The sequence below is a fragment of the Aquarana catesbeiana genome, linkage group LG03, assembly GCF_042186555.1.
Source record: "Aquarana catesbeiana isolate 2022-GZ linkage group LG03, ASM4218655v1, whole genome shotgun sequence".
In the NCBI taxonomy this organism is placed as follows: Eukaryota; Metazoa; Chordata; class Amphibia; order Anura; family Ranidae; genus Aquarana; species Aquarana catesbeiana.
Genome location: NC_133326.1, coordinates 228,910,394 through 228,925,403, shown reverse-complemented (window position 1 = coordinate 228,925,403; position 15,010 = coordinate 228,910,394). Strand labels below are relative to the sequence as shown.

At 45.7% G+C, this 15,010-nt stretch overlaps 1 protein-coding gene across 1 annotated transcript in view; it reads left to right on the top strand.

Annotated features, from left to right (window-relative positions):
* The first annotated feature begins 7,810 nt into the window (after positions 1 to 7,810).
* The window catches only part of LOC141131965 (F-actin-capping protein subunit alpha-2-like), a 57,054-nt gene continuing 49,854 nt past the window's right edge, over positions 7,811 to 15,010 (top strand). Inside the window, exons 1-2 of the mRNA XM_073619838.1 lie at positions 7,811 to 7,964; positions 12,965 to 13,028. Of these exons, the coding sequence (XP_073475939.1) occupies positions 7,926 to 7,964; positions 12,965 to 13,028 (103 nt within the window). The 5' untranslated portion in view covers positions 7,811 to 7,925. The remainder of the gene's footprint in view (positions 7,965 to 12,964; positions 13,029 to 15,010) is intronic.

The window sequence follows — 15,010 nt, the reverse complement described above, 5'->3', positions numbered from 1 at the left end:
AATCCCCTGAAAATCTTACTATAAATGAAAAGGCAGCACTCAAATCATTGTCAAAAAATGATAGCATTACAATTAAAAATGCAGATAAGGGTGGGAACATTGTAGTGTTCGATAATGAAGACTACATTAAGATGTGTAACAGACTATTGGACAACCGAGAGTGGTATCGCCCTATACCGGCGAGCTTGGTCAGTAAATATAATCGGGATTTCTATACACTGATAGATACGGCATATTCTAACTCTACTATCACTAAACCCTTATGGCAATTTATTAGAAATAACTTTCCACGTACGCCGGTTTTTTACTCATTACCTAAAGTTCATAAAGATATAAAAAACCCCCCCGGCAGACCCATCATCTCCGGCATAGGGGCAATCAGTGAAAATGCAAGCAAGCTGATAGACGAAGTACTAAAACCATTTGTCCATGCCCTCCCCTCCTTTGTTAAAGATACAGTGCACTTCTTACAAATTATCGACAAACAAACACTCCCCGAACATGCTATTTTCGTTACGATCGATGTCGAATCCCTCTACAGTTCCATTCCTCATGAGAAGAGTGTAGCAGCCATAAAACATGTTCTCCGCACAGCCAGAGACTTGGACCCCACATATAGTGAGTTCATTACTTCGCTATTGGAATATATTCTTAGCCACAATGTGTTTACCTTTAACGGCTCCCACTACCTCCAGGTGCAGGGGGTTGCGATGGGGACATGCTGTGCCCCATCTTATGCCAACCTGTACCTGGGGGAGTGGGAGGCCATGTTCCTCAATGATGAGGGCCTGTCGATGTACACGGACCACATATTGTGTTGGTACCGGTACATCGACGACCTTTTCATCGTGTGGGACGGATCGATTGACCTTCTTAGGGAGTGTCTACTGAGGATGAACCGTAACGACTTCAACCTCAACTTCACTATGTCGTTTGATAAACAGTGCGTCACATTCCTTGACGTAGAGGTCTGTAGGGGTAAGGAAGGTAACATCACAAGCAAACTATACAGAAAATCCACCGCAAGTAATGCTATTTTGCATGCGAGTAGTTTTCACCCCAAACCCCTCCTTAATTCTATCCCATATAGCCAGTACCTGAGAGTAAAACGAAACTGCTCCGACAACAACACCTTCAAACTAGAGGCAAACAAGCTACGTGATAGGTTACTATTAAGGGGGTACTCCCACGCGTCATTGAAACGCTCCTTTAAAAAAGCCCTTATGCAGCCAAGAGAGGAGCTATTATACTCCAAAAAAGCAAATAAACCTGACAAGAACGATACCGACACTCTTAGAATCATCACCAAATTCAATAATCAACATAGACAGGTTAGGAACATTGTGACAAAATATTGGCACATGCTACAGTGCGACCCAACACTAGGACCACTGGTCCCACAGAGACCCCTCTTCACGTTCAAAAGAACTACCTCCCTGGGAGACAAAATCACAGCCAGCGAGTTCAAGGCAGGGATCAATAAAACACACTGTAAGTATAAGGGAACATTTATGTGTGGCAAATGTAGATATTGCAAATACATGCTTACAACTAAAAACCCGATTCTTCCAAATGGCCAGCCCCTCCATCCCAAACATTTTGCCAATTGCAGGACCTACGGGGTGATTTACCTACTTCTATGTGAATGTACATGCTTTTATATAGGGAAAACCAAAACAGAATTCTGGAAGAGGGCATACAGACATCTAGTCAGCATGGAAACCTGCGATCCCGATCTCCCATTGGGGAGACATACCCTAACAGTACATAATGGCAAATGCCCAAAAATCAAATTTCTTATCTTAGATCGGGTACATCCAGAGTCGAGGGGAGGGGACTGGAACAAGACACTTTTACAGCTAGAGTCCCGGTGGATATACAATTTAAGAGCCACTCAACCCCCAGGCCTAAATGAAACCATTTGGTTTAAACCCTTTCTCGAAGGCTTTTCATCAGGCGGTAGAGAGCAGTAGAGAAGACAACCTTACAGATAACCATATATCCATATTTGGACTATAGATTAAGTCATTTACATCCTGCCTATAACTACCCTCTATGTAGAGGATACCACTATTCGCCTTTCTGGTTATTCATTTGTCTGTCGGGTGGACCCTTCTCTACCTGCTATCTATATCATTTAATAAAGGAGGGGCTTCTAATTGAACAACATATGCAGCAGTTTAGTTGGGCCAATACTTACTGGCCCTCTTTATGTCTTTACAGAAGTGAGACTTTTATTATACTATAGGACATTTATTCTGCATACTGTATATTATGTTATCCCAGGTCACGGACCAAACTGTTGCCATTTATTTTGTATACTGTACATTATGATATTTTAGGTCACAAATATCCGGACCATATGTATGTATGACTTAGTGATACCCTTGATCCCTACCCATGTGGCATACCTCTCAGTTTTACATTTCCTATGTCTATCCTATGTCTATCTATTTATTTTGTATACTGTACATTATGATATATTAGGTCACAAATATCCGGACCATATGTATGTATGACTTAGTGATACCCTTGATCCCTACCCATGTGGCATACCTCTCAGTTTTACATTTCCTATGTCTATCTATGTAAGTACTGTCTAATATTATATGTCCCTCCAGTAAGATGCCATCCCAACCCGTATAATATTGCCCATCAGTATTGCTTCCCCTGCTATGGCAACTAAATTTACTATACATGCATCTTTTTTCTCTTTATAAGATGCACAATTTATGTGCTTCAATCTACTGTATACTAGCCCTATATTGGGATCTGTTATCCGCCCGGCACACAAAGCCGCCTGAGCGATTTGTGGCTCACGGCGGCGCTGTGTGAGGTACAGTGTCATCCACACTGTCCTCCATCTTGCGACCCCAACGGACATGCGCAGTCCGTTGGGGAAGCTAGACGTGCCGGCGGGTGTAGTAGGCGTGGCCACGCCTCACGACGTCTGCGTACGCATGCGCTGTGAGGGCCTGGCGGCGCTCGCTCCACCCGGGGGGCCAGTTAGAGCGCGTTCGTCCCTCCTCCACCATCCACGATCAGCTGTTGTCCCTTTCCTATCAACAGCTGATTGGTGGGGAGGGCTCTATATACTCAGTTCTTGCTCACACCAGGCGTCATCTGCTTTGACAGGACGCTGTTGGTGTGAGCTGCTGTTACACATTGTGAGTAATCTGGATATTTATTGACTTAGACTCTATCACTGAAACTACTAGCCACGAACTTCAACTGACACTTGTACTCTCTATGTGCTTCTTTCTTCCTTCTACTGCTTTCTTTCCCTGTTTTCTTTTCCCATTCCTCCTCCCTCTCTTGTCCCCCCCCCTTCCTTCCCCGTCTCCTTTCTTCTCCCCCCCCCCCTCCTACCTCCCCCCCTCTCTCTTTTTCCTAAAGCCCCCCCCCTCCCCCCCCCTTCTCTCCCCCCCCTTTCCCCCCCCTTTTTCCACCCCACCCCCCTTTTTTCCTTTTCCCCTCCCCCTCCCTCCTATTCCCTCTTCCTCTATTTTTTCTTTCTCTTCCCTTTCCCCTCCTCCTCTCTTTCCTACTCCTGTTCCTTACCTCCTCTTCCTCCCTCCCCCTTTTTCCCCCCATTCCTTTTCTTTTCTCTTTTCTTCTTCTCCCCCCCCCTTTCTTCTCCCCCCCTTTCCTTCCCCATCTCCTTTTCTTTTCTTTCTCCCCCTTCTTCTTGTCAGTAACACTCAATCAGGGTTTTGATATACCCTTTTTCTCCAGGTTGATTCTCCAGCCATTTGGGTCTCACCTGATTAACACCCATCACCAGCTGTTGATTCCTACACTGTAGGCTGACCAGGTAGGATACATCCTAGGACTCCCTACCTATTACTCTAGCTACTTATATGTTTGGCCAACTTGTACTCATTTACATATTTCCATAACCTACAGGACCCGCATTTGGCCTCAGTGTGATTTCAGATCCAAACATTCATATGCCCCTGACTAATGGGCTTCTCTTCCTATTGAATAGGAAGTAAAACTACCCCATACATTTCTACCTATTGATTTCCACCTCGATAGAGGCTATACGAATATCTTGGTTACACCCTACTAAAGCTCTACATACCATGACCAGGGGACGCGTCTGATGGGCAGTATATGTCAACACGTCTGTCTTCTTTTAAACCTCTTTGGAATGCGTAACCAATATCTATAGATACCAATGTAAGTGTAAACGAATATATGTATATTTATGTAATTATATGTTTTTTGGTTTGGATTTTTACGTATATTTACTATGTCTATGTTGCATATGCCATTCCCCATACAGAAATTTCTGTTTAAAACTTACAATCACCCCTGAAGAAGGAGGCAAAAGCAATCTCCGAAACGCGTCGGATGCAAGTGTATTGGTATCACTAGCTTTATATCTATGGAACTGCATTCCCTGTTTTTATTCATGTTATTTGTTTGATATTTACTTGAGGAACTTTTTTGTGATAAATAAACTTCTGTTTACTCTATATACTCTCTTAAACATTCCTTTATATGTGCCTTTAAAGTCCACCAGGGGAATTTTCTCTGTTTCAATTTGAATCTAGGATGTGGCACAATCTGCAGATAACTAGCCGATCAAACCCTTGTTCACACACATTTAACAACTATATTGATACGTCTTCCTTAAATAGCTGTAAAACTTTATTTTCTTGTGCTTGCTGTAAACACATATTTCTCCTTTCTCTGCCAGATGTCTCTCTTCACTACAATTCCCTGAACTTCTGGTCAGGCAGCACACACTAAGCACATCAGAGGTAGATATGTGATCTAATGCATGTAGGGTTACCACTTGTTCAGGATTCACCCGGACAGTCCGGGTTTTGAATCATGTGTCCGGGTTTCAGGCAGACTGAAACCCGGACACAATATTCAGACCAGGCTGTGGCTCCCCAAGTAACCAAGATAGTCACACACAAATCTATTGCCACCCGGGAGCTGTGGGAGGCTGTCTAGGGGCAGTTTCTTCATCAGGGCGATGATGTCAGCAAGAGAAAAATGGCCACACCCACTTTTTTGCTGCAGCACACTATGCTGACTGCATTACTACTCTTCTTGGGTCACCCATAGGTGTCCCAGGCCACCAAAGTGTTCGGGTTCGGCTTAAAGAAAAGATGGCAACCCTAATGTATAGTCCGCACACACTCCCTCTGACTTCTTCTGCTCAGCGCACAAGTGACACACCACCAGAAGAAGGCAGGCCCAGTATGATCTCCGAGGCTGGCGCATCCCCATCCTGCCCACTGAAACTTAATTGCATTACTAGAAGAAAGCAAGGAGGAGGCCTTGTTCCTGCAGTCCTCCTGAGAGCTGGGAGCACCTGAAACTGCTGGGGGAGGAGGTAAGGGGGATGAGATTCATCCCAGTAATGTGCATGTCATCCAGGACAGTTGGCAACTGTGGGTGATTAGGGTGTGCCCAGGCACACCTGGCACACCCTGTGCGTAGGCCTATGATGTTTGAGCATTAACCACTTCCCAACCTTGCTATAGCTGAATGACAGCTACAGCGCGGTCAGCCAGTTCTGTGAGGCGTCATATGACGGCCTCCCATGATCATACCTGCCATGCACCCACTGCAGTGCGCTCTGTGATCACTGTGTCTTTGGGACACAGCTGATTACAGATCAGGGTAAAGGGCCAGTCACAGCGGCCCTTTACCACATGATCAGTGTCTTATCACAGCTGATGTAAACACAAGCCGGTTATTGGCATTCCTTTCCTCATGCTGACAGTGTCCTGATTATCAGTGCAGCCCCAACAGTGCCCATTAGTGCTTCCAATCAGTGCCTCCTCATCATTGTCACCTATCAGTGCTGCCTTCCAGTGCTACCTATCAGTGCCCATCAGTGCTGCCTTCCAGTACCACCTATCAGTGCCCATCAGTGCTGCCTTCCAGTGCCCATCAGTGCAGCCTATCCGTGACCATCAGTGCTGCCTATCAGTGCCTCCTCATCAGTAGCCACTGGTGCCGTCCCATCAGTGCAGCCTATCAGTGCCTCATCAGTAGCCACTGGTGCCGTTCTATCAGTGCAGCCTATCAGTGACCATCAGTGCTGCCTATCAGTGCCTCCTCATCAGTAGCCACTGGTGCCGTCCTATCAGTGCAGCCTATCAGTGACCATCAGTGCTGCCTATCAGTGCCTCCTCATCAGTAGCCACTGGTGTCGTCCTATCAGTGCAGCCTATCAGTGACCATCAGTGCTGCCTATCAGTGCCTCCTCATCAGTAGCCACTGGTGTTGTCCTATCAGTGCAGCCTATCAGTGACCATCAGTGCTGCCTATCGGTGCCTCCTCATCAGTAGCCACTGGTGTCGTCCTATCAGTGCAGCCTATCAGTGACCATCAGTGCTGCCTATCGGTGCCTCCTCATCAGTAGCCACTGGTGCCGTCCTATCAATGCAGCCTATCAGTGACCATCAGTGCTGCCTATCAGTGCCTCCTCATCAGTAGCCACTGGTGTTGTCCTATCAGTGCAGCCTATCAGTGACCATCAGTGCTGCCTATCAGTGCCTCCTCATCAGTAGCCACTGGTGTTGTCCTATCAGTGCTGCCTATCAGTGACCATCAGTGCTGCCTATCAGTGCCTCCTCATCAGTAGCCACTGGTGTCGTCCTATCAGTGCAGCCTATCAGTGACCATCAGTGCTGCCTATCGGTGCCTCCTCATCAGTAGCCACTGGTGCCGTCCTATCAATGCAGCCTATCAGTGACCATCAGTGCTGCCTATCAGTGCCTCCTCATCAGTAGCCACTGGTGTTGTCCTATCAGTGCAGCCTATCAGTGACCATCAGTGCTGCCTATCAGTGCCTCCTCATCAGTAGCCACTGGTGCCGTCCTATCAGTGCAGCCTATCAGTGCCTTCTCATCAGTAGCCACTGGTGCCGTCCCATCAGTGGAGCCTATCAGTGACCATCAGTGCTGCCTATCAGTGCCTCCTTATCAGTAGCCACTGGTGCCGTCCCATCAGTGGAGCCTATCAGTGACCATCAGTGCTGCCTATCAGTGCCTCCTTATCAGTAGCCACTGGTGCCGTCCTATCAGTGCAGACCATCAGTGCAGCCTATCAGTGACCATCAGTGCAGACTCATCAGCGCAAAAAACAAACAAACAAAAAAAACTGCGGTGATTAACCACTTCAGCCCCAGAAGGATTTTCCCCTTAATGGCCGAGCCCTTTTTTTGCGATACAGCACTGCGTCACTTTAACTGACTTTTGCGCGGTCGTGTGACGCTGTACCCAAACAAAATTGATGCCCTTTTTTTTCCACAAATAGAGCTTTTTTTTGTTTACAAACTTTTTTTGTTTACAAATAGAGCTGTCTTTTGGTGGTATTTGATCTCTGCATTTTTATTTTTTTTTATGCTATAAACAAAAAAAAGAGCAAAAATCTTGAAAAAAAAAAAAAATAAATAAAATATTTTTTTACTTTACTTTAACCGGTTGCTCGGCAAGTGGTTAAAAGAAAGACTAAGAAAGCTCTATTTGTGTTAAGAAAAATGATAATAATATATGGGTAGAGTGTTGCATGACCGCGCAACTGCCATTCAAAGTACGACAGCGCTGAAAGCTGGCCTGGGCAGGAGGAGGGTGAAAGAGCCCGGCAGGGCTAAAATTGACATTTTACTGTGAAAACAAAAAAAAGGCTCAGGCAGTAAAAGGGTTCACATCACTTCAGAATTGTAACAGGTGACATTACACTGAACTGACATAGTGTGGCCGGTGAGGGCGCTGTTCTGAGACATGACGTCTCATCCTCTCCTCCCGCCCCGGTCACAGCACAGCGCGCTCCCGTCACCCCAGCCCGAGCGCGCCCCCCTCCCTCCCTTCTCCTGTGGGCGGGCCGGCGGAGGGGACATCAGACTCCGCCCACATGTGTCGCGCGCAGTCAGTCAGGAAAAGGGGGTGAAGAAGATGGCGGATGTGGAGGAGCAGCTGTCTGATGAGGAGAAGGTCGGTGTTGTGTGATGTGTGTGAAGGATGAGCTCCGCTCCTTGTAGAGGGAGGGGTGTGGGGGGAGTCCTGTGTAGGGGGTCCCCGGTATGTGGCGGGGGGGAGGGGCCCGGCTGAGGTGTCTCAGGTAAGTGGGCTCCGGTCAGGGTGGGGTTGGCTGACTTCCGCCTCTTCTTCCTCCCAGCCGGTCCGCTCCTTGTACGGCCTCAGCCGAAAATAGGAGACAGAAGGGCGGAGGCTGTGAGTGTGTGGGACATCCCCCTGTCATCCCTGTCACTGGTCACCCTCAACACCCCCCACTCCTCCTCATTAGTCTGATCATTACTGATGGGCAACTTCCCCAACTACTACATGGGGGGGATTGTCTGCTACTATCCCAGTGATCTCTATACAGGAAATGGGGGTCTATGTGATTACATGGCTGTCATTTTATATGTTGATAGAACATAGATGATAAAAGGGGAACTTAAATAAAACACAACACCCCTGTGCTTAAAGCGCTTGTATACCACTTGACTTTTTTTTCTGTACCCTGCAAGGTAATGTCATAATGTGCTAGTATGCATCTTATACTAGCACATTATGTTAAACTTGCCTTTAAAACAAATCCCTTCCAGTGCTGAGAAGTCAAAGCATCAGGTGCTCCTATCTTCACCCGTCTTCCTGCAGAGTTTGTGGACTCAGTTTATAGGCTTACCAATAGGTAAAAATCAGTTCACTCCCACTTTAAGGGTACTTTCACACTGGGGCGGCGGGTCCGTTAGCGGTAAAGCACCACTAGTTTTAGTGGCGATTTTCGGCCGCTAGCAAGGCGCTTTTAACTGCCTCAGTGTGAAAGTACCCCAAAGCAGAACTAAACCCTTCACCTTAAAAAAAAAAAAATTCCTGGCACTTGCTGGGAATATAACCGTTACATGGTTTGACAGTACAAGCAAGCTATTGTCTGGTGTCAGAACTGATCACATGTGTAGCATCATGGCAGTTGCAGATCAAACAAAGGCTAAGATGGCAGCTTCCTTGGCTGAAATGGATAGGAGGGTTTAGTTCCACTTTAAAGTGGTTGTAAAAGAGATTTTTGCCAGCCCCTCTAATTCTACAAATCTATACAACATGTATGTTTGTTGTTGGTTTTTTTTTTTTTTAATATGATGCCCCTAAATACCTTCTTTTAGATCGGTTCTCTTCAGTCACGTGACCTCTGGCTGCTCTAGTCCTCCGATCTACAGCAGGAGGGGCTGAGATCCCCCTCTGATGTCAGTCGGGAGGTCATGTGACCGCTGTGCTGTCCGCCTGGCCCCTCCTGCTGTAGCCCTTGCAACGGAGGAGAGGAGTGGCTGGAGGTCACGTGACCAAAGAGAACGGACCTAAAGGAAGAGCAGAAGTGGTTAAAACTGAAGTGCAGGAATACAAAAAAAAAACGCACACATTTTTACCTATGTGGATGTATTATCACTCTGATGTCACATCTGTCCCTCACCACTTCTAAGACGTGAGCGATCACATGGCAGCCGATCACTCAGCTTTCCGTCTTCATTGAGCAGAGAGCTAGTGACTGTCAGTCACTACTCTGCGCTCTATCTTCCCCTCCCCCAGTGCTCACTGGAGCGCCGGGCTGTGGAGGGGGTGGCAGCGACTGGCTCCGGCTTTCAGCAGCGCGCTGAGAGGCTGAGCCAGCTGTCCGTCAAGAATCTGAGCAGATCCCGACATTATTGCTGTCACCGTGGATGAATACCTCTGCCCTCTAAACCGAGATCTGTTTGGCCGCTTCACTGACCTATACCGGCCAAGGGAACGGCACTGAAACCTGAAGTATCATAATTGCTGTTGCTTCCATGGTCATTCATCACAGAGGATGGGGAGGAACTGATATTCTTTCCCTTCCTCTTTCAGCAGCTGACCTGACCATTTGTTTTGGTCCTTAGCTACCCAGGGGGCATAGAGGAGCCCAGGAACAACAGTGGGAGGGGCCCATTTCCGTGCCCTGTAAAAGTGATTTGGCGGCTGTAGAACCACACTCTCACTTTTACATGAAAGCCGGTCACCGGCTGAAAATGCAGCTGCAGCCACGATCCTGGTATAACCATGTTCAACCAAGGTCATATATACACTCACCGGCCACTTTTATTAGGTACACCTTGCTAGTACCGGGTTGGACCCCCTTTTGCCTTCAGAACCACCTTAATTCTTCGTGGCATAGATTCAACAATGTGTTGGAAACATTCCTCAGATTTTGGTCCATGTTGACATGAGAGCATCACGCAGTTGTTGCAGATTTTTCGGTTCAAGAAACCAGTGAGCTTTGTGACATGGTGCATTATCCTGCTGAGAGTAGCCATCAGAAGATGGGCACACTGTAGTCATAAAGGGATGGACATGGTCAGCAACAATACTCAGGTAGGCCGTGGCATTTAAACGATGGTCAATTGGTACTAATGGGCCCAAAGTGTGCCAAGAAAATACCCCCCACACCATTAAACCACCACCACCAGCCTGAACTGTTGCGCCAAGGCAGGATGGATCCATGGTTTCATGTGGTTTACGCCAAATTCTGACCCTACCATCTGAATGTCACAGCTGAAGGCAAGATTCATCAGACCAGGCAACATTTTTCCAATCTTCTATTGTCCAATTTTGGTGAGCCTGTGCGAATTCTAGCTTCAGTTTGCTGTTCTTAGCTGACAGGAGTGGAACTTTACCTTTATTTTAAAACTTCCAAGTAGAGCTGCATGATTCTGGCCAAAATGAGAATCACGATTTTTTTGCTTAGAATAAAAAGATCACGATTCTCACAATGTAAAATCTTTCACATTATACAAAAAATGGGCTAACTTTACTGGTTAGTGTGTTTTTTTTTTTTTTTTTTTTTATTCATTAAAGTAATTTTTTCCAAAAAAAATTGCATTTGAAAGACTGCTGTGCAAATACAGTGTGACATAAAATATTGCAACAACCACCGTTTTATTCTCTAGGGTGTCTACTAAAAAATCTATATAGGTGTAGAGTTTCTAAGTAATTTTCCAGAAAAAAAAAAAGCTTGAAATCAACAAATGTCAGAAAAAGGTTTAGGCCTCTTTCACATGGACTGTCCGTTCCGGTCCGCCTGTCAGTTTTTTAGGCGGACCTGAATGGACACTCCATGGAGGTCTATGGAGCGTCGGATGTCAGCGGTGACATGTCCGCTGACATCTGACCCACTCCGATCCGAAAAAGTGTAACGGAGGAAAAACCTACTTTTCCATCCCATAGGGGAGAGCGGCGCTCTGACAGGTTGTCGCTGCACAGTGTGCAGCGATGGACCTGTCATTTTCCTGCTCAGCGGGGATCGGCGGAGCGATCCCCGCTGAGCAAGCGGATGTTCACGGGGCGGATCATCAGTGATCCGCCCCATGTGAAAGAGCCCTAAGTGTTTAAGTGGTTAAACATGTTTCACTTACACACAAAGTCTATTCCATTGACAAATTGTTACAATGTTCATACTTAAGTTCAACTGATAAAGAATGTTTTGATTCTTGGCAGACCGCCTGTTTTTTCTCTTCCTTTTTTTTGAGGGCTGTGGCTTCAGAAGAGGAGAGAGAATTCTTTCATAGAAACAATCTGGAAACACTTTAGTCAAGATCACGATAACGATTCTTGACAATTGTGCAGCTCTACTTCCAAGGCACATTTAGAAATGTTTACAAATGGCAATCTGCAAACGGATAAGAAATGTAGATATTTGCAGGCTTTTCATTCTTTGTATACATTATATTTCTGAACTTCCCCATTCTTTTTACACTGGCCCATTTCAATAAAGGAAGATGAAACCATATTTCAGCATTTAGCCGCGTTTGCTTCTAGAAGTGTTTTAAAAAAAAAAACAAAACGAAACGTGGCTAAACGCGAGTTATCGCGTTTAGAAGCTTTTGGCGTTTGAAATGCCCCTAAACTCAACTGCATAGAAACGACTAAACAACCCTGTGTACATGTACTGATAAGATAACATAGAGGACGTTCAGGGGCAGTTGAAAAAAACTCCCAACTGTTCCTAAACGTCTGTTTACCAGCAGCAGTGTACATGAGGCCTAAGTAAAAGCAAGGAACGTGTGATTTAAAAACAAAATGCCTATACTTACCTGCTCTGTGCAATGGTTTTGCACAGTGCAGCCCTGATCCTCTTCTTCTGGGGTCCCCTGCCAGCGCTCCAGGCCCCTCCTCTTCATTGGGTGCCCCCACAGAAAGCCGCTTTCCGTGGGGGGCACCTGTGCGTGCTCACTCCTGAGCCCCCCCCCTGCTGTGTCCATTGACAGTGGGACTCGGCCCACCCCACCCCCACATCACAGCTTTTGATTGACAGCAGCAAGAGCCAATCTGTCCAATGAAGTGAGAAACATCGGCTGACCAGTCTACAAACCAGAGAATTCTCAGTCCCGATAAACTGGGGTTCAGTAAAAATATACATATTTTTTGCTTATTTGTTTCATTCTGAGCAACAGTAGAAAACCTCAGTTTGGCATACGCTGCAGAGGAATTTTATCTGTGTGGAAGCAGCAGACTCTCTGCTGCATGTTGACCAGCCCTACTGCCAACACCGCCTAACCCTGCAGAATCGAAGCTAGAGCTCTCCAATCAGCAGAACTCAATCTGCGCTTTGACTTAGAAGAGGTCCATACTTTATCACTCCACTGAGACTACTTCCACATGGATAGCTAATTGTTTACCTGTTTTTTTTTCTTCTGCAAGATAAGGCTTTCTGAAAGCAGAAATGAGAACTGTGGAGGGGATTTTCTGAAAACTAGAGCAGACAATCAGGAGGAGCTGTGCATGGCAACTATCCAGTTTCTAGTTTTCATTTTCAAAGCTTAACTGAACAAGCTAAATGTAGAAGCTGATTGGTTGCTATGAACAGTTGCTCCAGATTCAGTCTGCCCCAATTTAGACAAATTCAATGTCAAGTACACTTTAGTGTTGTGTTTGTCATTGGAAATTTATTCCATCATTTTTTTTTTTTTTTTTTATACCAGGTACGTGTAGCAGCACAATTCATTATCCATTCTCCACCAGGGGAGTTCAACGAAGTATTTAATGGTGAGTAACTCAGTTCATTTGGCAATCTGCTCACCACACACTACTTTGTTTGACATTAACAGATAAAAACAATGAGCCGTATTTTAAATGCACTACAGCCCCTCAGTGGTTTCTAGGGTAATCTAAATAATGACTTTCAACAGAGCAGATGAATTGGACATATTTTTAATGCATCTTTGTTTAATTTTTGGCAAAGAATAAAACGTGGCATAGAAAAGCACAGCAGCCACACAAAATGAAAGTCTGGCTGTTACTACAGTCTTATTGGTACAGATCTGCAAAAAGTTACTTGTGTTTATCAAATCATGTCCTCTTGACAAGTAGACCCGAGGAATTATTTCTTTACTGACTGAGACATTAAAGTGGTTTGTTCTTAAAAAAAACCCAAACATGTCATACTTACCTCCACTGTGCAGTTCGTTTTGCACAGAGTGGCCCTGATCCTCCTCTTCTGGGGTCCCTCAGCGCCGCTGGTGGCTCCTCCCCGCATCGAGTGTCCACATTGGAGAAGCGCTCTCCATGGTGGACACCCCTGCGGGCGTTCTCCTGGGTCCTGCATCTGTGTCCATTCACACAGAATGCAGGACTTGGCGCCACGTCATTGGATTTGATTGACAGCAGCGGGAGCCAATGGCTGCACTGCTATCATTCTATCCAATCAGGACATGAGACATCAGATAGAGCTGATGTGCTTGTTCCTGACCGGACAAGGATTGGGGTCAGGTAAGTAAAACGGGGGCTCGGGGGGGGGGGGGGGGGCTGCAGCACCACAGAAGGTTTTTCACCTTAATGCATAAATCCATGAGGGTTTACAACCCCTTTAAAGTGTTGTTTGTTACCCCAACAATTCATATTTCTGTGATGTCTGTTACCATGTACTTGTATGATAAAGTATCTCTTTTTGTTTACCTTGCTTTGTATGAAATACCTGGTGATCCCACCAGTCCCTCTACCTTCCTATTTCAAACTGACCACGCTAGGCATGTAAGCACATCTGTCCCAGCATGGTCAGTTTTCTTCTTTGCCTTCTACTTGGGAGAACAGTCTGCCTGTACTCCAGTGATCAGATTGTGCTGACATGCCCCCTGTACAGCTATTAATTGGGAATATCAATTAATTGTTGTTTCTCTGCCTCTAGCTAGACAGGTTTACCCTCACTTCCTGACCTTTTCCTGTCCAAATGGAACTTCCAGGGGTTCTAACCTTCTCCTACTCTACTAAAGAAAATCCTTTTATTTCTGTCTGTAGTTGGAGTGTTCCCTTCACTCTTGTCTAGTAAATTGATGTCAGGAGAAGAATAATTGTGGAATCTATAACCGAGCCTCAGCTGTAAAAGCTGTTGTTCATTCAAAACGAAATAAAGCTCTGCATTCTGTCAAATCGGTTACATCTGGAATCGACCGTGTCAGCACTGCTTGTTTTTGGTGCAGTCTGGTTATCTCCAGGCAAAACTTTTTATTTTTTTCTACATTTTTGATAAAGTGGGGTGGGTTATAACCTCTGTCAAATTTTGTATTGATGTCAGTGTCCCCGTTGGTGAGACTTACCCCTCTATTTGTACCGGTAACCATTGTCTCAGAGAGGAAATTGGGGACAATCTAGGATTGTAGAGCTATTCCCAGAACATGAAGCAAAGGGAAATGTTCCAAATGGGGACACTTGTTATGGAGACAACCTGTCTAAAGCCGGCCAAACACGGATCGAAATTCGGCAGAATTTCTATCCGTGTATGGGCAGGCTGATTGTACCCAAATTGATCGCTGTACAACCAGTCTTTCTGAAAATCAAGTAATCTATAGGCTGCTTCCCCTCCTAAGTTCCTGTTGCACTTCTGTTACAGGAAGTAAAGGGAAATTTCCCCAATAGTACACAGACCTCAAAACATAACCTGGCAGAAAGTTGTAAACCTCATACATGAAAAACAAACAAAGCACACTCTACTATAATGTGTACTGACCTGAATCCAAATCAGGAGAGTGGTT